The sequence below is a fragment of the Halichoeres trimaculatus genome, unplaced genomic scaffold (assembly GCF_033239565.1).
Source record: "Halichoeres trimaculatus isolate MK-OKI-2021-1 unplaced genomic scaffold, fHalTri1.1 fHalTri1_scaffold_16, whole genome shotgun sequence".
Taxonomy (NCBI): domain Eukaryota; kingdom Metazoa; phylum Chordata; class Actinopteri; order Labriformes; family Labridae; genus Halichoeres; species Halichoeres trimaculatus.
This window is the reverse complement of record NW_027437194.1, coordinates 19,141,331-19,163,668: the sequence shown is the minus strand read 5'-3', so window position 1 is coordinate 19,163,668 and position 22,338 is coordinate 19,141,331. Positions and strand designations below refer to the sequence as shown.

The following is a 22,338-nucleotide window of genomic DNA, read 5'->3' as shown; positions in this document are numbered from 1 at the left end:
TTCCTTTCATGCTAGGACATGATATCCTTTGGTCTTCAATTTTATTCAATTCTAGATTTTGACTACTGAGCCACAGCAGTCTCTAAAAAGCCTTACATTTGTAATCTTGTGTAAACAACTCGTGTCTGTAAGCTGTGAAATGTTCCATGCAACCTGGCATCCCCCAACTGTGTGAGAAAAAATTGGAATGAAATTCTGACAATGAGGGACACTTTCTATTACCAGAATTAAGCGTGTGTGCAATACATGCACTCCCTTTTAGATATGACTGAATTTGACATATTGCACTTTCCTTAAAAAATGATATCCTTGTCAGGCCGTGTTGTGAAATTAAATGACAAGAAAGCGGTTCTGCAGGCCTGACAGGCAGCATTTTAATGTCCTATGTTCTGTTGCTTGGTTTCATTTTCCTGCCACCTTACATTTTGAGCTTTAAGAAAGAGGCTTTTTCTCTTTTTTTTTTTTTTTTGGTACCATACCGCCCTTTTAAGAGCATCCTACTCTTTACTCCAAGTCACGCAGACAGTTCACATTTACATAATTAGCCCTAGTTGCTCAGCATCTCATTAGTTCAACCTTGACATGCTTACCGTGGCAGCAAAGTTCAGATTAAGGATGTGGACCTCTGCCTTGTCCTCTGTGATGAAGCTGGTCCAGCAGCCAATTAGCATCTCGCTCATATGCACCCATGGGTTGTCATTAACCTCCTTTGGAACACATGTCTGACTTGAGGCTGAAAGAAAAATCAAGAAGGAATGATGAGGCAGAGTCAGCACAAATAATCTTTTTCCTAATGTGAAAATTCCTGCATTAGCTGGTCTTCTGTGTCAAATGCCAGGTATTGCGGGATTAGGACTCAATCCTCAAACATCCTGATGATTTGCACATAAATGAAGACCTGTATGTGTGAAGGCCAAAGAGACGTTATTTAAGAGATGTATGTGCTCAGCTATGTTATAGATACCTTGTCTAAAAGGAGCTAAATTTGACATTAGTCATTCTGAAAGCTTTTCCTGGTCTCAGGGTATGGGTGTTAAATGTGTGGGTAGGACTACATTGTTTAAAAACGAATCTGCGGGCTCACGTTTATCAGACGTGTCAGGACACGAGGCTGCAGTCATCCATCACGCCTGCTTGCTCTGCTCCCTGCTATGAGCCTGCTGTTTAACCTGGGGATCCGTGTCTCTGGAGGCAGAATTAATCAAGCCAAGGCTGTGCGGTCATGGATGAGGTTGGGTATAAATGCTTGGCGTTTGACCTGACTGATGTGTGTGTACTTTAGAGCTATGTTACAGTGAATGTGCGTGTGCACAGGCTCACTATAACCTGTCTGAAGTTGGCAGGGAGGAAACCCTCTCCTGCAAACTTCCTTTTTTCTTAAGAAGAGCTGTGGGGGGTGCAGTTTCGGAGGTCAGATGTCTCCTCTAACTCAATCAGGATGTCTTTCCTGGCCCATCTCCCACCTTCAGCTCATTAGAGATGAAAGGGTCCAACTGAGGCATTGTGTGACACGTGTGGTATTGTAATTTTGGTGCTAAGGACCATGGCTGCCAAGGTCACCGGTTTGGATTGACTCCATGAAGCCTTAAGCTGTTCACCATCAGTACTGGGGCTCTATTATTTAAACTACTATATAATTGCAGAAAGTGTTATTGAAACCCAGGTTTTGCAAACTTGGGGACTTGACTTTGTAACTGTAAAAGTAGTTTTGCAAACCTTACGTATGCTAAGTTTTGTTCACTTTTGCTTCAAATACAATACAGTTTGGAACAAAAAATGGGAGTCCGCCAAAAGCTGCAATGAAACCCCTGCACCTTATCAAGTTTGTAAAAATTACACAAGGCTAACGGGGTACGTCTGAAGAATTCCAAGCAAAGACACATGGCAAATGTGATTTTTCAAAGGTTTTATCATTACTTTTTTGAGCCTCAATAGTCTTGAAAAATGACAAATGGACAAATTCAATTTTGTGCTCAGGTACTACCATAATACAGACCATGGTGGACTAACAAAACCAGTGGTACAAAATCAGCAAGCTAGCTAGCCAGCTGTTTTAGCAAGAAAAGAGGCTATCTCTGAAACTTAGACAACTGATAACTTTTGAGTCACAGGATTACAAGAAAAGGCAGCAAATCCTGTTACAGTACTCATCAAATGATCAAGTTGAACAAGTATTTTTTCTCAAAACCTAAAGCCTAACGCTAGTTTGGCAAGCTATCTAGTTCTATAAATTTACACTGTAAAACTTCATTTTTGGATGTTCAAAATAAACTTATTTCCATGTTGCTTTGACCAAATCACAATTTCCAACATTCCAGCCAGTCTAAAGGAAAGAAAACACTTAGAAAATAGTCAAGATTTAGCAAAGATATAAGCTGATTCAACCTTCATAGTACACCCTTTGAGAAAATAGGCTGGCAGCCCGGTTCAGTTCCAACCAGTGGCACCTCTCCGGTACAACATTTTCCATGCTCACCCTGATTCCTGCTCCTTCTACTGTCCTGTCCTCTCAAACTAATTGCATAAATAGCCCAACAACTTAAAAAAATAGCAAAGTTTATCTGATATAGCTGAACCAAGTGGAAACCTCTACACAAATTAAGCTGAGGAGATGTGTATGTATATTTAGACACACACACACAAACTTACATATATAATCTGTATTTTTAAGTTCAGCTTTTAAAAAAGATAAAATATGATATATACATATAGTCACAACTGTTCTGTCTGGCACCTAAATATTAAATAAGCATTTCAACAGTAAGATGAATTTCGGCAATATATGCCTAAGTGTCTACCCTGCATGCCTCAATCAGCCCTAAAACAGCTGGTGCTGAAGCATATAAGCCGGCAAGAGCGATATCACAGCAGACACAACTAATTTAGTAAGCAAATGCTGCATGACGTACCGCTCCACTGACTTTTATGATATATTTGGTCTGTGTACCCAGCGGGCTTCAACTGCTCAGTGAGGAGATGTGCAGTAAAAACAAGCTAAACACACACAAAAAAAATAGAGAGCAGAGACGAGCGGGAAGGGTTAACAGGAAATTACAAAGTGTGGAAGGTCAACAGGATGTGCTTTATTTAGAAGCGGCACTAATCAAAAACCTTGGTTGAGGCAATGTCATTGGCAGCGGTGGTGGAGAATGGACAGAGATAGAGATAAAATAGGATAGAAAGTGATGAATGTGAAGGAAAAAGGAGGGAGTCGCAGGAACACGTTACACAACCAGTTTTTTCTCCTGCTATTGATGTGTCCACAATGAAGTAGTTTGGTGTGATGGGTTCTTATTGATTTCTTTGACTCGTTTTTTTCATAACATCTCTAACTCACAGATTTAATGGTGAAAAAGAGGGTTACTCTTTTTTTTCAGTAAGTGAAGAGATCCCTCGGTTTTAGAGGATGTTCTTGTGTTTACTGTAGGAGTATCGGTACATTTGGTCTTAATTAGGAGAGCTGTGTTAAAACATCTTTTCACTCTGTTCTTGGACTGCAGCTTTTCTTACAAAACAAGATGAAGAGCCCTCAACACTCCTTCACCATCTCTCCCTCACCCCAGAGGTCAAGGCTGGTTTCCTGTTATTCTGGCCCTCTGTGTTAATGTCTGTTGCTCAATACCCACATCCATAGAGTTATTTCTCTCTTGTTCTTCGGTGACAGAGTCAACGGCCCATGACTGTCGCCCGAGAGGTTCTGGTATAAATCACACAGACTGTGTAGGACTCCACGAGCGTGTGTGCTTGTGTGTGTGCATGCCTGTGTCACCGGTTTCGCTTTTACGAGTCACCATAGGATATGAAGAACATTCATTTTGCCCTCTTGACCCCGGAAATGCCAATGGCTCCGCTAAGCTGTTTGCTGGTAAATGAGGTATAGAAGAGCTGTTCCATTCCCTGTCCTTTTTATCTGCTTATATCAGTCCCCTCCATTTCCCATTCCATGAGAAGACATGTTTATGGCTGCTGGTGATTCCCATTTAGATTTTAAGCATGACAGGCAGATGTGAATGGAAAACATCACAGGACATTAAGAGGCAATGAGAATGAGTTTTTATTTATGATAACTGCCTGTAATCACAATTGATCTTTAAGTTTGGTCCAATTCTGGATAAAAACTCCACTCATGACATATTAAATGGAGATCAAGCTTTCTATGCCTGTATAGACTACTAATTACTGCTTTGACAACAAGAAATTGCCAAAATCACAAACCTAATGGCTACTTTCATTCATCTAGAAACATATTAAAAGATGTTATAGCAAAGTGATCGAATGCTCATAAAATTAAGACCCATGAGAGTGCAGCCAGGATCAATAGGAGCCAGATTGCTGGTCGTGAGCCAGCCTTTGGAGAAAACCCAGTGTTGTGGACTGTGCCAATATCTGGTAGTGATAAACAACTTACAGTGCAATGCACTTTAAATTGCTCTCAGCAATCCTCTGTTTTTCTGCTGCAACTTCAAGTCAACAAAATAACAAGGGGACTTCTAATTTGGTTTTCTCATGTCTTGGGTGTGTCTGTGTCTTCTTCTCGCCCTTCTGCATTCAAGGAAAGGGATGGTTTGTTTTCTTATTCACAGACATTTGTGTTCTAATGAATTCAGCTGGGAACCACACTACTGAACAAGTACCACTACTTGGACTGTTTTCAGGTATCTCATGATCGAAGTGACAGACGCTATCTTTTGCCAGCATCAGTCCACAGTCCTGAAAGCTAGGCTTATGAAGTGTTTATTAAAAAGTAACAGAATAGTGTGTTATAGAATGTTCCTTTGTTGTAACGGCGCTTCTTGGCAATAAATCGTATAACATTAGAAGGCCTGTTTATGTCCCTTTTATATGGTGCCACATTTGTAAAGAACATGCATTTGTGGGATGAACAACTGAGCTGAGTTTATGGGTTGCTTCCAGGTATAATTTGCCAAAATATTCTCTGCCAAAGCAAAACAGCTTATTCTGCCATTGCTACCGACTCTTGCTTTGAGCTTCTGGTACCCCCAGGTGTTGATAATCAGGGGCTTGATTTGCACTTTGACACCAAACAAGAGTTAATGACCAAATAAGCTGTTTGGCATTGGCAGAGAACATTCGATTGATTTTTCATGGGCGCATGAAATGTATGTTCCTTAAAAATATGGCACCATTTAAAAGTGAAACAAAAAGGTTTCCAATGTTTCAAGATTTGATCCAAATACTATTGTTACATTGTGTTACCAAACACAAATTCCTCACTTTTTGAGCTGAGCTTACATCAAGTTAAATTGTTGATATCAGCAATAAAGCACAAGTTCCCCCTTTAATGTCTCTTTTGAAGCCAAGCTACACAGCCCACTGAAGTACAGTCCAATCTAAAGCTAAGCCTGACAAACTCAAGATGCACAGTGTTATACTTCATGCCAAAACTACTGTTTCAACATTTGTTCAGGCATTGACCCACAGTGGCTCCAGTCTGTCTGTCACTAAACAGAAAACAGAAGAATAACTCGAAAGACTTTTTCATCTACTGTACATCTGAGTGACAAAGTGATCACTTCTTGTTTTAAACATCTCCAGGAATCAGTATCTCATCACTCAGCTGAAATAAAGGGAAGTCAACTGAGCACTAAAAAATGACAGATCAGCTGTTACAACTCAAGTTAAAAGACAGGAAGCCTGACATCTGCCAAACAGAGAGCTGTAAATCAGAAAAAAAGCACGTTTTCATCAAGTGCTTCAGATGAATTCAAGCACTTTTAAATACTTGGAGAATACTTTTAGGTATCTCCAGTTTTCACAGCCTGTGTGCAAATGATAGATATGCAATAAGCACAACTGTCCGTGCTGTTTACGATGTTTGATACTTTTAGCATATATTTTTGTACATATCACGTTTGAATCTTACTATTTTTTAACCATTCCCTGAGATTATATAATCTACAGTTAGTTCTCTACAGCATGTGTGTAAGTAAAATATAAAATGAAGAGTAAAGGGTTTTGATGTTAGCACCGCTGCTTTCGCTCCTCATGTTAGCTTGTTACTTCAATCAAAAAGTAAAGGATACAAGGGTTCAGAAAAATATCTCTAATGTAGCTTATTTATTAATGAACCTTTTTGATGAATTATGTTTTCCATATTCACAGTGTTATACAGTATGTATGAAAACGCATAAGGCTGATACAGAGTGTCGTTAGCACTTCAGTGTTTACTGTTCATGTTAGCTAGCGATCTCTGCCAGTAAATTTAGGACACCAGGCTTTAGTTAAATAAATGCTTATTAACGTTTTTGCTAAGAATGTTGCTGTCATGTTTTTGACAGTAGGAGCTCATAATCACTTTTTTAAAGATGGGAATGTGTGGAAGATTTAAGCTAGCTGTTTACGTAAGCTTCCAATTTTGGCTACTAGATTGAAGGTAACAAAGAATAAAACTTGTGTTTTGGATCAGTTCTAATATTTTATTACACAGAGGATGTTGTTTGTATTTACGGTCATTTTCAGTGTGTTTGTGATTGGTGGTCTTTATGGACAAGGTTAGCTGCTAGCTGTTTACACTGGCTTTCTACAACTGCCAGTAAACTAAAAATGCCTGGATTAATATTAAAGGGTTTTTGAGGAGTTTTCTTTTATTGGGAGATTTTTTCTATATCTGAGTCCTTTTAGTGCTGTTTACATTAGTTTGCTGTTTACATTAGTTTGCTGCTTCTGTTACAACATTAAAGGTCTCAAGAATTCTCCTTGCCTGTGCACTGTTGCCTCAGCTTTGAGTTTCCTTGATGTACTGACATTGCAGAGAACTAACAGACAGTTGGGAGCCCTTGAATTTTAAACTTTTATAAAACCTGCAGCTAAATGTTGATTTGGATTCAAGGCATCGAGTGCTAGCGGTCCAATAACTAGCTGCCTTTTCACACACCTCGGGCTAGCAAGAGGGCAGACTTGATTTCACACACTGACTTCATGCCTTCCCTCATTCTGAGTCATCGTAAGAAAGGGCTCAGGCTACTTGAAATGAGTTTAGATGCAAAAAAGAAGACATGTGGGACATGAAGCTGGAGCACAGAGCTGCACTCAAAAGAAAGAAGGAGGGTAAGCCCTGGCAGCAGACGACGTCAAGCCCGACTGTCTCCCTGGCTCCCTTGGGGGGAGAGTAAACTGTTTGTGCCCAGGGTTGGATAGTGGAGTCATGGTGGGGGAGGCAGAGCAGGGAGGGGTCAAAAGTCCTATCAGAGTTAGTTGGAAAGGGAGAGGGGGAACTTTAAGTCTCTCTCTGCTCCACATACACACACACACACACACCTATTGTCCTGGCGTTTCCGCAGCTGCAGATTGAGGCCTGACCATCCACAGGAAGGTAAACAAGCTCTTATCAGTGCTCTGCAGGGGCCCGCACTGTCCCCTGGCCTCTCACCCCTGCATTACTACACACTACACACTCCATGCAACACATGCTTCCTGACCATCTCACCTCCCTCTGCCGAAGCCCCAAAAAACCTCCCGAAAAAAAAAAAAAATGCTGATGAGTCTTGTCAGTTTAATGGCTGAAGACTTTCTCGCGTGTCCACTGTCTGCTGGAGAGGAACTGAGGATGTGATAGCAGGTTTTGGAGACAGCCTGTCTTCACACTAGATCTGTTTACACCTCTGGGAGCCATTCGTCCGTCGTCTCGTCGTTGTCGGAAGCTGGCGTAACAACAAGTCCAATAGTGGTGTATGGAAGGTCTGCGGCTCACTTCCTCAGTTATTCAGGCACTCGCTTTAGGCCCTGCCTGCGTTACTGTATCATAGCCTTTGATGCCGATGGATCTGACTGAATAAACTGTAGATTTCCAGGAGAGCTACTATCTTTTCATTCGTTGCTAAGAGTAATCTTTTAGATGATCCATTGTACCTATAAATGTTACATTAAAGCTCCTGATAGTAACTTCTGTTTTATCCATACCAACTTCTGTTGGTATGGATAAAACAGCTAGAGTCTGTCATGTGAAAACTGTCATGATTATCGCTTATTAATGACCTTTACTGGAAAAAACAACAACATTTTTCTACTGTGATGTTAGCCAATTCATCTTTGACACTTCTACACCTACCCTGTAGCGCCGTTTTATCAACCTTAAATAGATCCAGGTCCAGGTCTGGTACATTTAGAGTGGTATGAAAGCTCATTTAAAGTCTGTTACAGAAAGAATAAATGGTATCTGGTCTGCTGAAAACCGGGATTGTTCCATAAAAAAAGAATACGAAATCAAAGTGTACCAGCTTATATGAACAGGAAGTGAAGAAAAATAATCTGCAAGGCTGGCTGTAAATAAAAGTTTTCAACATTATATCAAGCCAATGGAGCACACTAGATCAGATATGCAAGACTTATATTCTTACTAGATGTTTGCCCAGCAACACATCAGTTTACCCAGAGAAGACTGAGCAAGACAGGAAGTTGGGTACTGTTAAAACGTTAAAACATACAGTGGACTTTAAAATTAAATACACAGAACTCAACAGAAGATGGTTTTTAAATTTACTACAATAGACCGACAAAACGAGAGGAGTTAGGCCAGGAGTCAACAGATATGAGGTTTTATATTTGTCCAACTTGGATGAGGAGAGGCTCATCATTGCAAGGCCTTGGTCTCTCAACTCCAGCTGTCCAGACCTATTGTCGCCTTCTTCCTCTGTGTTAATTCATTGTCTTATGTAAGGAGCAACATTCAAGACCAGGGGTCGGTAACCTTTTCCATGACTCGTGCCACTTTTAAATACACTCGTGCCCATAGTGCGAAGACCTAGTTCTTTCATAAAACCATCGGTAGTCGATAGGCAAGTCTCCTTAGATGGTTTGTTTTGTATACTTTGCTAACACTGTTTTCGTGTTTGGTGTCAAAAAGACACTGCCCACTTGATGTCCCACATACCATACTTTCACAGCAAAAGGTGCATATCACTTGATCTTTGGCCATCTCTGGCAATAGATCCATACTACCTTGTCAAGCTATGCTGGAAATAATGACTGGAACTTGGTTTGTTTGCCTTGATAATGCCGCTAAATGGATGCAATTGCGAGCTAGCATACTGATGTCCCAAGAGATTTGCAGTGACGCACTGGCAAGACACATTCACGCACTTGCAACATCATGATTTAAATGTATTATTTAACATTATTTGTTAAATGGTTATGTAAGAACATTTAAAGTGTGCTCAATTTCTTGTCAGGTGTTAAACACAATACAAAACAATAGTTTGATTATTTATCTATTTATCTATTTTGTCCTACTTACTCTTTGTGTGTCGATATAAATAGCCTTACGTGCCAGCTATGGCACCCATACTCTAGATTGCCTACCCCCTGTTCTAGACAGATCACTGCCTCACCCAGTGCTCATCTTGGGCACCCTCTATTGAAATACATAAACAGAAAGAGCAGAAACCCAGTGATTGCATAAATTTAGTGTTGTTCGATTATTTGAAGGGGATCAGCTGTCAGAAGTGGATGGATTCATTTCGAGCTGTTTTCTTCCAGTGTTTGAGACAATACTACCCCAAATCGGCAGTTCTTACTGCCATGTGATGTTGTCCAGTAATTTGGTTTATTTTTGGTTTATGCATTATTAAGCAAAACCATAATAATGTTGCTATTTCACCCCTAAACTGAACCGTTAAAACAGTTTTAGGCTTCAACAACAAAATGAAAATCATCTAAAACCTACTCTCAGGAGCTACAGTCCTCTTCTTTTCCATCAAGCTCAGTTTTTCCCCCAAAATACACAAAAGCGCTAGCAAAACACAATTAATCATCCGGGAGTTAATTGCTGGATGGACAGACTAATTTAGCAAGTTTTATGCTAACTGTGAGCAACCAAAGCAGATTGAAGCGTTAGAGATTCATTGCACGCCAGTTGCTCCCAATCATTCAAGATTAATGTAGCTTTGCACAACATATGCTTGGTGTAGAACCAACAGAGATTAGCTCGTTTTTCTTGACTGGTTTTTGCCAGCAAGTATTAATGGTTTCCGATGTGAGGGTGGCATACTAATGAAGGCTGTGTTACTACGTTTTTTTTTTACGTTTCTAAAGTGAGTGAAGTCAAGAGGACAATCAATGATCCACTTAGATTTACCATTATGATCCAAAAAACACAAGTCTGCAACCCACAAAGAGAAGCTTTCAGTCCTGTATTGATTGACGTTTCTCTTAAGACTTCCACATGGGAGGAAAAACAAATACTGCTTTCTAGTGCTGGTAAAACCCCTTGGTGACAGAAAAATAATATGTTTTATTTCATTTGGTGACAAGAAAATGGACCTACAAGATCGTTAGGGTTTTAAATTATATCCAAGAGAGATCTGCAAGCTTCAGGTTTATGATTTCATTTTCACAATTTAACTAATGGAAGTTTCTGGACCTGGGAGAGTCTTTTGACAAGTGTAACTTTATTCCCTCCAGCGTGTGCGAAGAGATTATTAAGTATCCCAAGTTTGACTTGTTGGATTTGTTGTAGTTACAGTGTGTGAGCAGATTAAAATAATCTGTCACACGTCTCAAGGCTTTTACTTTGAGTCGCACATTCTGCTTCCGACATATCACAGAAGTATGAGCAGATGAAAAATCCAATGTCCAAATCCTGGGAGGATACGGCATCAAAGGTACACTCATACTGGACACATACACACACACACACACACACACGCACACACAGAGTCAGACATCAGAGGGAGACTTCAGCATTTTGAACACAGATTGAATGGTGTGGCGCCTGAATCAACAGGAAAACTGCCCACACAGTGCTTAAATCAAGAGGCTCTGCCACATTTCAACACTCTGTTGCACATTGGAAATTGTAAAGCACTGACCAGTTTGGAAATCAGATTTGTGCACATAAAAACAAAGATTTAAACTTGGAACTTTTTTGAGGTGGAGAAAAGAGTTCAAAGCAATGGATGTTAGTTCCTCAAAAACTCCTTAAAACCCATCAGTGCACCAGCCCTCCTATTTTAAAATTGATCTTCAATTATTGCCATTCTTAAACCATTTGAGTTAGGGAGAAAATTCATACAGTTCTATAATGAAGAAATCTTTTACAGGGATATTCGTGGTATCACGGTACTACATAGGAATATATAGGAATCTTTACTATCTATTGCTACTTGATTTGGAATGTTGCCTCTGATGCACTTGCTTCGTTTTTTGCTGCATGACCAGTCAATTAGGGATGGGTACCTTTCACATTTCAAACAATATCGTACCGATGCCTGGTACCTGGCAATCGGTAGCGGTACTCAACTGTACCAGTTTTTGGTACTTTGTTGTGTTTATTTGGTAAAAAATATCAATTTGTTTAATAATAAAGTGTATTTTTTTTACATTTTAACAAATATATTCCTCATTATATAACCTTGAAATGCGGTGTTCATGTCCCGCATGGAAAACCGCCTACTCTTCCACTCCCTCACGGTCACAAGGATGCGTCCAGGTACCTAAACATGGTACCTTTTGACTCTTTACGAATCGATACCCATTACTTTTGACATAATTCGGGACCCATCCCTACAGCCAACAGGGTATCAAATTTTACATTTAAAAAGAACTTGTGTACATTCTGAAGAATTGTTTGGATGGTAAACATATAAATATTTCATAGTTTAAATAAATATTAACCTCAGTAATTCCATATACTCATTTTTTGCCTTTTACCCAAAACAAACACAGTCTTATCCCACAGTAGGGCATGCAGGTTATTATTTAACACTGGTATCAGATCAGTATCGGTATCGGTCGATACCAAAGCCCAGGTATCAGTACAGGTATTGGAACCAGAAAAGTTGGATCAGTGCATCCCTAATTCTACTATTTAACCATTTGTTGTAGCAAAGTTCTTCAAAGAAGAAGAGCTCCCCTGGGCATGATTTCTGAGTCTTTTGAGGCCAAATAAGAAATAAAACTCCAAGTGCCCTTCATGACTTTTGGGTGATACAGGGTTAAAAACACAACATGAAGCATTTCAGACAAAAAGAACAATTGTTGGATATGCCTATGACGGATTAAGGGTCAATTCCTGCCCCGAATAACCGTTATCAATTAAAAGTCAGACAGATTTCTGCTTTGCCTGACATCCCACACCTTCTCACCCTTCCTCATGCACCTTTGACTTCAAGTCACTGGCGAGCCAGCCAAGAGTTTCCCTCCAAATTTGGCCCCAAAACTCAGGTATGTTTCCTGTGTTTGTGATAGTGGGGGGGTGACAGGCCATGAGTTTGCAGACAGACCGATAGATAAGCACACATAATGCCATGCCTTATCTGTGCAGACAGCAGGCATGTTGAAATGAGCACAAGTGGTCGCCATGCTGACGAGGCGTTTATCTCACCCAGTACTAATGAGCCATTCAGAGCTCAAGCTGCCGCAGAGTGCAGAGCGTGGAGCCTCAGGGTGCCGGACCTTGTAGTCCCCACAGTGATGACGATCATGAAGGGGTCAGACAAGATACAGACGAGCTGTAATCTGGGATCGGTAATGATGTATAATGATGGACATTATAGTCTGCTGTGCTTCTCAGTCACACTACAGTTTCTATAAGTGAACTGTGAAACAAAGTCTGGGCTGCTGAAGCGAAGCTTTAGAGCTGTATCTTAAAAAAAGGAGAAGAAGAAGTTACATAACAGGGCTGAAGATCTGGCATTATATAAGTATAAAAGCATTATTATTTCATACTTTCACCCAAAAAGGTCAACTTATTTTTGCTTTTTCTGCATGAGGACACAGTTTAACACAATTTACAGAAACCAGGGTCCTCTTGCAGCAAGGAGAGCTTAAAATATGTTTCTAGTAATAGAAGGTGAAAGAAAAATAGGAAGATAACAGTGGAGAGTTGCTGAGTTTGCTGCAGAGCACTGCGGGGTTTGTCTGAGTAATAAAAATGAGAGTACAACTGAAACAAGAGAGGGATTGCAATTTTTTTTCATTAGTCATAAAAAAATTAAATTAAAGAGATAAAAGTTTAGCATGATTTCACATACAAAACTGCCACTTAAAATTAATACCTCATGTGTTTCTGTGTCTTTGGTATCCCATATCATTGCATGCTTCAGTATTGATAAACAAAGCCGCTGAATAAGATGTGGGAACTATAGAAGCAGAGGAACACGGTGTAGTGAGGCTCTCTCACACTGAGCTCTGTATTCAAACAGAGGAAAAGCAGCGCAGTCAGAAATGGATTGTTATTTGGGAGGGGCATAACACTGGAGGAGATTGAAATCGGTCTGAGGCAGCGACAAGTGGTCGCGTCTCCCTGCCACCCAGTCTGACTGCAGGCTGAGCTGGCTCACTACAGTCAAACAGGGGAAGTGGACTGTTTTGACTCTCAACGCCATTTTTAACATGAGCATTTTTTTTCTTTACTTGTGAATTCATGTGGGAAACCTTTGTCATCTCTTCTGATACTTCAATCTCAGAAATTCATTTTCTTTTTCCAGTTAAATCCTAAAACCCTATATTTCTTTTTCTTCTTTTCAAAGTTAAATTGAAATGAATCTCCATTTCACCCCTTCTTTTATCCCTTTTCTCTCCCTCTGCTTCTTTTAATCCCCTTTCTCCTCACGTCATCCTTCTTAACAACTCATCTGCTCTCTGACAGTCACACAGATTTGACCCCCCACTCCCTGACTGTCTCCATGAACCAGCCTTTGTGAATTCTGTTATCTCTGTTCGTCTGTCGGTCTGTCTGGCTCTCTTTCCCTCTTTAGATTCCCCCTCTCTTCAGACAGACCCCCCTCTCCACCTCCACCAGCGGCTGCACTAATCACTTTTGTGCTTTTCCTCCAGCCCGTGGAGGGAGACTCTGGGGTAGGAAGAAAATGCAGCAGGAGGTCTGGCGGCTGACATCATGCTGCCCGGCTCCCACTGGGAAAGTTGCTGCAGTGGGGGGCATATTCAACACTACTTCCCCGCCAGGAAATGCCGGGCACACAGCGGATAAAATCGCTAAATAGAAAGACTTCAGTCAGACACATGGATAATTGTTGAAATGACGGACTGCTCCAGGCTGCTTAAGTGGTAGCGCTTGTTGCGTTTGCTGTTATAAAGTGGTCTGGAATTGAAGAAATTGAAAATCTCCTCCTATGGAGATGCTAAACAGCTATTTATCCATTCAGCTGCGTTGTGTGAAAACCCATCATTAGCTTAGAATTGCCAGCCAGAAATAATTCTGTGCTATAATTTTAAGATTTTAAAAACTCGTAGGGACACTCAATCCACTCAGCAAATTGCAGATAAGTTTACTTTTCAAGGGGGACACTACTTACAAAAACTGTTGCATAATTCTTCTGTGTATCTGGAGGAGTTGGAGGGGAAATGACTGATGTGATCAGAGTTATATCGATACAACCAGAGGCCTGTGTGATAGAGGAAGTGATTTAAAGGCATGAGGGTCTGATAATAGAGGATGATGAGGCTGCATTCTGGGAAGTTGAGGCATTTAAGAAGTGGAAGTTACCCGTTAAATTGACTTAAAGACAGGATATCATGGCCTTTGCAGTCATTGTTAGGAGCTGACTGATTACTATAATTAGAACATTATGGGTTCTGTAAAATTAGTGCAAAAATGAAGGAAATTTCTTAATTTCTTCATGGTAACAATGCACCTAGGGGATAAATCTCAACAGAAATTCTGTTTAAGTGTTTGGGTTGTGCTCATGAAAAATTTGCTGAATCTTCTTTGCCAACACCAAACAGCTGATTCTGCTGTGACTATTGTGATGTTTTGTTTGGAGGACTGGGTGATTGAAGTAGAAGAAAAAAAATAGATATTTACAATTTAACAGTTTGTTCATTTCACAACAGGAGCCTCAAGGCGTATTGAAGACCAGGACACAGCTATTTCCAAGAGAAAATAATCAACAAAGTAATAACCAACAAAGACAAAAGTCTCTATTTTTGTGCAAAGTTTATTAATTTTTATTGTGTCCTTTCAGCTTCTGTTTTTACTCACTACTCTCTCCTGTTAAATGTCCTGTAAGAGATCACAGGACTACATGACATAAAAAGTACTGTTATTGTAACAGGTTAACTACTGTTTTGGATTTTTCAAATTTCATTTTAATTTTAGGCATTTGTTAAGATGCTAATTTAACCCCTATGTTGTTAAACATGTCATCAAATTCAAAGACCTCTGTCTCATCAACATGATAAATAGTTTCCTTGAGAACTTGTTTAAAAAAATTACCCACTTGAGGATTATTATTCCACTTTCAAGAAGCTGCTCTAAGAATAACATAAAAGTTGTTTTTTATGATCTAGAACTTTTTTTTTTTTTTTTTTTTACAGTAAATACTTATAAATCAAAATATAATTTATTGGTTTCACTAATAACAGTATCAGCACTGAATAACCATTATCACTTCACTTCTAATTGTGACAATATTTTTTACTTGTAAAATAAATATTAACTCCAGGAAGTGACTGCTCAAGAGATGCACTCAGATGTTTCTTCTCTACATTGCCCAATGTTGAGATGTTATAAAGCCACTAGTTCCAAATTGTCTAAAAAGAAAATAAATTCTTGTAATGCTAACATGCCTGTCTGAAAATCTAAAACAAACAAATAACTTTTAACAACTTTGACACAATCAAAATTGTGCAACATTGTGGCTGAGTGTGGATAATGTTTGCAGAGCTAGCACCACCAAACTTCAGTCCTTCCTGCAGGTTAACATCAAGATTTGTGCCTCCAATGTATAGCTTGGGTAGGATGGATGCCAGTTCAACATGATAAAGCCAATTCACAACTTTATATCTATATCTATATCAAAATACTGCTATTTGCATCTGTGCTTGTTTACATACGGGTAGTAGGGATAAATCCTGATTTTGAGCAGTTGTTAATTTATCATGAGTTAAATACTTCCTCTAACAACTTTCTTTCCTTCAATATATAGTAAAACTAGTTCCAGTAAGACTAGTTCTGTGAGATTTGGAAACAAAGAAAACCACAGTGACTGTTGGTTTTCAAGAGTCCCAGTTGACAGCTTCTTTGACATAATAAACAAAACTAAGGTCAAACTTTGTGAAGCCAATCTAGCGTAACATAAGTCTGCAATAACTTTGTACCAGGAGTGAAGCACTCAGCAGAACTTATAATTGTTGAATAGCTCCCTGTAATTATTGAGTTGAAGAAATGTGTGAAATGCCCACTCCTGACACATCGTTGAGAATTATAATATTATGAGGTAGATATTAATCAGACCCCCGGCAGCAGTGGCAGGTGGCTGGACAACAGTAACACATGACCAACATTTCAGGACTACAGCTATAAAAAATATCCCTAATTAGTGTAGCCAATGAGTTATTCTGGAGCTAACTAGTGAGGATAATGATACTGCAACTGTTTAGCCAGTTTAAAACAAACATCTGAAGCCCTATCACAAACACGTCATGACCACGACACAGACGGTTTCCAGATTTAATACATGTCTCAAATCCCTCCAAACAACAAAGTTTAAAGAAAGTGTTTAAACTGCCGAGGAGCAAAAGCAGACACAAACAAACAAGATAAACGACAGTGATGTCCAAACAATAAATACGACAAAGGAAGGCCTAAGCTGACCAAACACAGACAGGGAATGAATTCCACCACTTGCACAAGCAACTTTGCCTGTATGATCTTGGCACAAACAAATACCCCCTGTTAAATGACTAAAGGGATTTAGACAAATCGAGGCACCACAGGCGCTCAGAGATAAACCCGCCGTCTGGACCATGTAAGGCCTTCAAAACAAGCAGCAGAAAATTTTAAACGCAATTAACCTCACAGGGAGGCAGTGTGGTGAAACTAAGACTGGTGTGATGCTGTCTGTTTTACTGGAGCCTGACGGGAGCCTGTTCAGAGATTATGGATGGGCTGTAAACAAAAAAAGGACTTATTGATCCCAACATGAGGAATTTTAATAACGAGTGAGGATGATGTTGAGAGACAGGTTGTGATTGATTGTTAAAGTAGTCTTGAGGTGATGTCAAAAAGTTCAAGGGACAAAATTTATCATTATTTAGGGATAATATTAAGATTAAGATTGTTTTTTCTCTGATTATTGATCCAAACAGTAAAATCTTTCAGTCCTGCAGGATCGTTCAGACTGTTTTGCTCACATTTCTATCTGCTGAAAAATTGCTCGTTTTCCTGAGTAGGAACACCTCTGAATTACGCATCATACAGCAATGTAAGTACTCCTAAGAAATATGGAAGCTCTGCAGCACAGCACAACTTTTTTTTTCCCCATTAATCGGTAAGTTTATTTACTGCGTTTTAAAAAATGTGCAAATACATGATAGCTGAACACCCAGGGGGGTGCTCGAGGGAAGAATTACGTTTCCAGTGGCAGGAAATGAAGTGGGTAAGTAAGCACTTGAGTCTCAGACTAAGACTGAAACATAATCCTGTGGCTTTCCTGAAGGTTGTGTATCTATCACACATGATACGCAGGGATATCTTTAGAGGAGATCTGGCCTTGAAGGACATTTCGTCCCTTTAAAGTTTCACCTTGTTAAGAAGTCACACAAGGATTTAATTAACTGGATACGAAGGAGCTTAAAACATGGTTTAAGTTTCAGTGAAGCTTCAGCAAAACTGAGACTTCATATATTGTCGCAACAGGCAGAGAGTGTTGTGGGATTTCTTGCAGGCCTGGGGCTGTTTTTGATTTACTTTTTCTGTGTTTACTTCTTCTTTTCAGGAACTTTGACACTGTGGCTACTCCCACGGAGACATGCAGCTGGGAACGATGCTGCTGAACTAACAGAGCTCGACTCATAATGTAAATATATTGGTGTTGATCTGTTTTCAGTGCCAAATTTGATTTTTCTGTACCGTTATGCTTCAGCGTGTCACACCTGATTTTTCTGCTCCATTTGTTCGACAACGAAACACAACCAAGCCCAGGAGACAATGTCAGAGAAAACGACACATTAATGTGACAATATTGGACGATATAATGATGAATAAACAATGCACCCAGTACTGGAAATTCGACATGTCACTGCAATGTTTTGGTTAAGGCTTCAGCATTTGGTAACAGGGTTAGAGAATGAACCAAGAAGAGAGTCACAGCTCCTCCTAAAGCCTTTCAACCAAAGCTGCTGCAGCAGAAATGAGAGGCAGAGAAAATTCTTTGAAAAGTCTTTCTCAGAAGAAGAAGTAGTAAATTCAGGACTATGTATCACAGTGGCAATTAAGGGCCGAGCTAAACAGCTCCTCGCAGACTCCAGCAGCAGACAGAGAGAATGATCCCCTGCAGTGGAAGCTGCAAGAGGTCAACTCTGCAAACGTCTGCCATTTGGCCGAAAAACCCACCTCTGTATCCCTGCCACCTGCACCCTGCAGAGAGGCTGTTTAACACTTGTGGCAATATTGTGATTTGTCATACAGAGGGTCAGCGCTGGGGCCAGGAGAAGAGAACAGGCTTGTTTTTCTGGCACAAGTTTTGTTTGCTTGTTAGTTCGGCTGTATTTGAAAAGTAACCTTATTTATCTGATGAATATGTTTGAAGTCGAGTGAGACAAAGGTTATACAGCACTTAAAAGTGCTCCTTTTACCTTCAAGTGCAGCTTTATGGAAGCAAAGTGGACTTGTATTTTGCAGACGGTTTATATTTAAACTGTATTGCATAACAACAGGGCGCATTATGCTTTTATGGTTGACATTTAGAGCCTTGGGGAGACTTTGCTTTATGTGCATTCAGCTTTAAACACATTAACACTGTCTTATTTTACTGGCAGTTTGTCAATGTCTATGCAGTCAATCTAAATTCTAAAAAGACATCAAATTATGTTAAATTTTGACAGTAAAAGACAAAATATTGCAGCTTGAATGCTGACATTCTTAAATCAGATCAGATGATTTGAAAGATTTTGTTTTGAGCAGAAATGTTTTTTTTTTTCTAATTTTATGTCTTTTTGTGCAAGTTAAAAAGCAAACATGCTCATGCTGAGCCCTTTATCCCAATTCAAGTAAACTTTGATGTCAATATGCATTTTTTTTTTTCTGTTTAAAACTTTGTCTCTGAATTTTGTGTGCGGCACCAGATTTCAGATATTCACAAAATTGTGACTTGTGCCTTAAATCTATGGAACACTAACAATCATGAAATAAAAGCATGTAAATTATCACATCAGCTTAAACAAAACTTTAAAAAAAAAAATTCAGAAGATACAGGATTAAAGAACAGAAAGAATTTTAACTTCATCTTCATGATTTAACTATATTAAATATTTATTCATTTCTTGTTTGACCATATTCTTTAATCTAATTTGAATTGAAAAAAAGGGATAGGACAAGACAGGTTTTGTACTTTTTCTTACGTCAGTCTCAACACTTGCTGTGCAGTAGTAATAGGTTTCTTTGCTTGCATATTAAGTGCTTAAAAATGTATTTAACCACCTGTCATAAAAACAAGAAACCCATTCAGCGTCATTTGGCACTTTGACTCAAAACCCTTTCTTTCTCAGTGAGTTCACACTTCTACATTCTCAACCATGAAAACGCTTTTCAAACTGATTCTGTGTTTTTATTCCCAAATTTGGGCCAGAAAACTGGAATTCTCTATTAAGTCAGAAATAATCCTGAATAACTTACAAAAACTGTACTTTTTTCTGTTCAAGAATAAAAGCAAAGAGCTCCAATTTGGTAATGCAAAAATAATACTGTGCTTCAATTTTTGTCAGCATTTTTGCAAAATTATACATTTAAAGACTCCTTGGTAACAACAATAGTTATATTTTAGCTTCAAATGTATATATTTTTTTTTATTTAAGAGCCTACATTTTTTGTTGGATTGACCAGTACAGAAACATAAAAGAAAGATTTTATTATCAGCAATATACTGCAAATTAAGGGCAGACGTGGCAAAATGCATTCATTTACCACTGTATATTTCAGGTCTACCCTTTTGAAATGAAAAATAAATAAACAAAAACAGGTGTCAGCTTCAGTTACACCTTGACAACATATTCATCCATCCATTAACTTTGCCGCTTTTCAAGTTTCAGGTCAGTGGAGAAACTGAAACATATCACAGCTGTCGTTGTACAAGAGACAGGCTACAGGCTGGATACACTGCAAGCCTTTCAGAAGCTAACATATAAAGTAATACAACCAGTCACATACAAACTCACACTGATTAGCAAATCAGAGTCGCATATCATCCTGATGAGTATGTATTTGGACGGTAGGAACTGACATAAGAAAGGCCCAGTCGGGGTTTGAAGCAGGAACCTTCTTGCTGTGAGGGAACACCGCCAGCCACATAAAGCCCAAAGCCTTAGATTAATAAATTAGTGTATAGTCCATCACATATTTCATTGAAGTCTTATGAGGACTATTTTGATTGCAGCCTGAATACTGTGCTCCTTAATCTATGCTTTGATTGTATGACATAAAGTTTTACTCAGTATATGATACGTAAGAACTGACCTCAGAGAAGTGTTTTAATTGAAAACCAAGCAGCCACCCCCATATAAGAGATAGCTGCAGGGAAGTTAGCCCCTAACACCCTGAAGCAGCAGAGCGGACCAGGAGTCTGGATTATAGCCTGGGGGCGCAGGGAGGGTTTCACAACTCTTTACCATCTTGTATGGATTACAGGTTTGAATTTGTTATCGGTGAACACACACACACACAGTGGAGAGAGGACGATCATTTCAGATCCAACAGTGACAGGCCTTTCATCCATAAGTAAAAAACACGGTAGAATGATCCATTCTTGTGCGATCATAGTTTTTTCCATTCCCCGTTATAAATGTTACGAGCTGCTTCATTTGAATGGATAAACTGCCAAAACAACAATTTTCCCATATTCTAACTCAACCGAACAGCTATAAAATCTTGATTTAGCGTGCAACAACAAAACTCTGGGGGAATCAACACTCTTTTATGTCTTGATAATTAAATTACGTAAGAGCAGAGTACCAAACGAGATTAATATCTGCCTTTGAACTTCCACAAACAGAAAAATGCCCCAGAAGGTCCAAAACCTGCTGTTTAGTGCATATTTTTGCTTTAAATTCAGTTATAAAAGACCCAAAAATCAAAGAATTACATGCTACATATTAGCTAGTGGTCTTACCAGAGGCTGCGAAAGTGATGCACACAAGCAGGACAAATGGCGCCATGTAACCCTCCATCTCTGCTGAGTTTGAGAGTGAAGTAGATGGTGAGTAGAGGCTGCGTCTCTGAGGGGTGTGAAGGTTATCAAGTGGAGCTTTAGCTGTCCTGGTCGGATGGCAGAGCAGCAGTGACTGTGGAAGGCGAAAGGAACACCATTTATAACGACACAGGTTAAAGGTTAGGAAAAGAAAGGGGCGGGGTTAAAGAGGAGAGTGATGGATAATTCAGAAGAAAGAAGGCGCCAAAATCAGGAAGAGGACTCTTATTTCTTAAGTTAGATATTGAAATACGTGTGATTTTAAAGTCTAAAGCACAAATAACATTGGATGCTAAATGACGATAGAAAGGGTCATTTAAAAATATTGTTGACATGACTACTATAGGAATTGCTGGTAGAAGCAAAAATAGATTGTAACAAAAAAGGCCATTGGTCATTTTATACAACCCATCTGACAATGCAATGTTGATCAAATATCTTAAATTCCTCCAGAGGGATGACAGGATTTTCCTCCTGACACTGAGACACCCCCACAACATTTCTGTCCCTCTTCCTGGTGCACAATGAGGGTCAGCACCCGAGGGTTATCCGCTGGTCACTAACTTCTGGCCGACTCGGTCAGGAAGCACTACAGCATGGCTTTCTTTAAATAATATCACAATGCAGAGATCAGATAAGACAGAGGCTGCTCCTGTTATATGATTCATAAAGAGGGAGAGGAAGAGCCTGTGTAAACTGTTTATGTACTCTTCAAGGAAAACAAAAAGTCACGTTATTTCCTCAGTCGTCTTACGAAGAGAGACATGATCTAGAATGAACAATATTAGACTGTCGGAGTACTTTAGTGACAAGCGAAATGAACCTAATAGGTGAAACAAGTAACGCAGGGTTTCGCTTTTAAAATTATAAAAATAACGTCAGCAATGTTAGAATAGCAAAACAATCCAAAACTTTTGAACCACTTCTTTTTTTGGCAAATATTAAGTCAAATATGTCACAATGTCAACCGCTATGCAACACGATAGCAATTCTCCCAACTCTTACATCTTCATTTTATTTTATAATTGAGGTAACATCAAACCAAACATTTAAACGCAAAGGGCAGTGAGTAACATTTCAGAGATTTTATTGCTTTAAACCTAGTTTTGTGTCTCTAGCTTTAACATTTTTTTCCCCATAAGTCTCAGGTTTATTTTGAATCCCCATTGATAAGTAT

General features: G+C 39.3%; 1 protein-coding gene across 2 annotated transcripts in view; it reads right to left on the bottom strand.

Moving 5' to 3' along the window:
* The window catches only part of eng (endoglin), a 58,438-nt gene that overhangs the window by 35,688 nt on the left and 412 nt on the right, over nt 1-22,338 (bottom strand). For both annotated transcript variants that reach the window (XM_074690835.1, XM_074690836.1), the window contains exons 2-3: nt 21,084-21,255; nt 591-733 (exon numbers count right to left, since the gene is read on the bottom strand). In XM_074690835.1, the coding sequence (XP_074546936.1) occupies nt 591-733; nt 21,084-21,141 (201 nt within the window). In that variant the 5' untranslated portion in view covers nt 21,142-21,255. The remainder of the gene's footprint in view (nt 1-590; nt 734-21,083; nt 21,256-22,338) is intronic.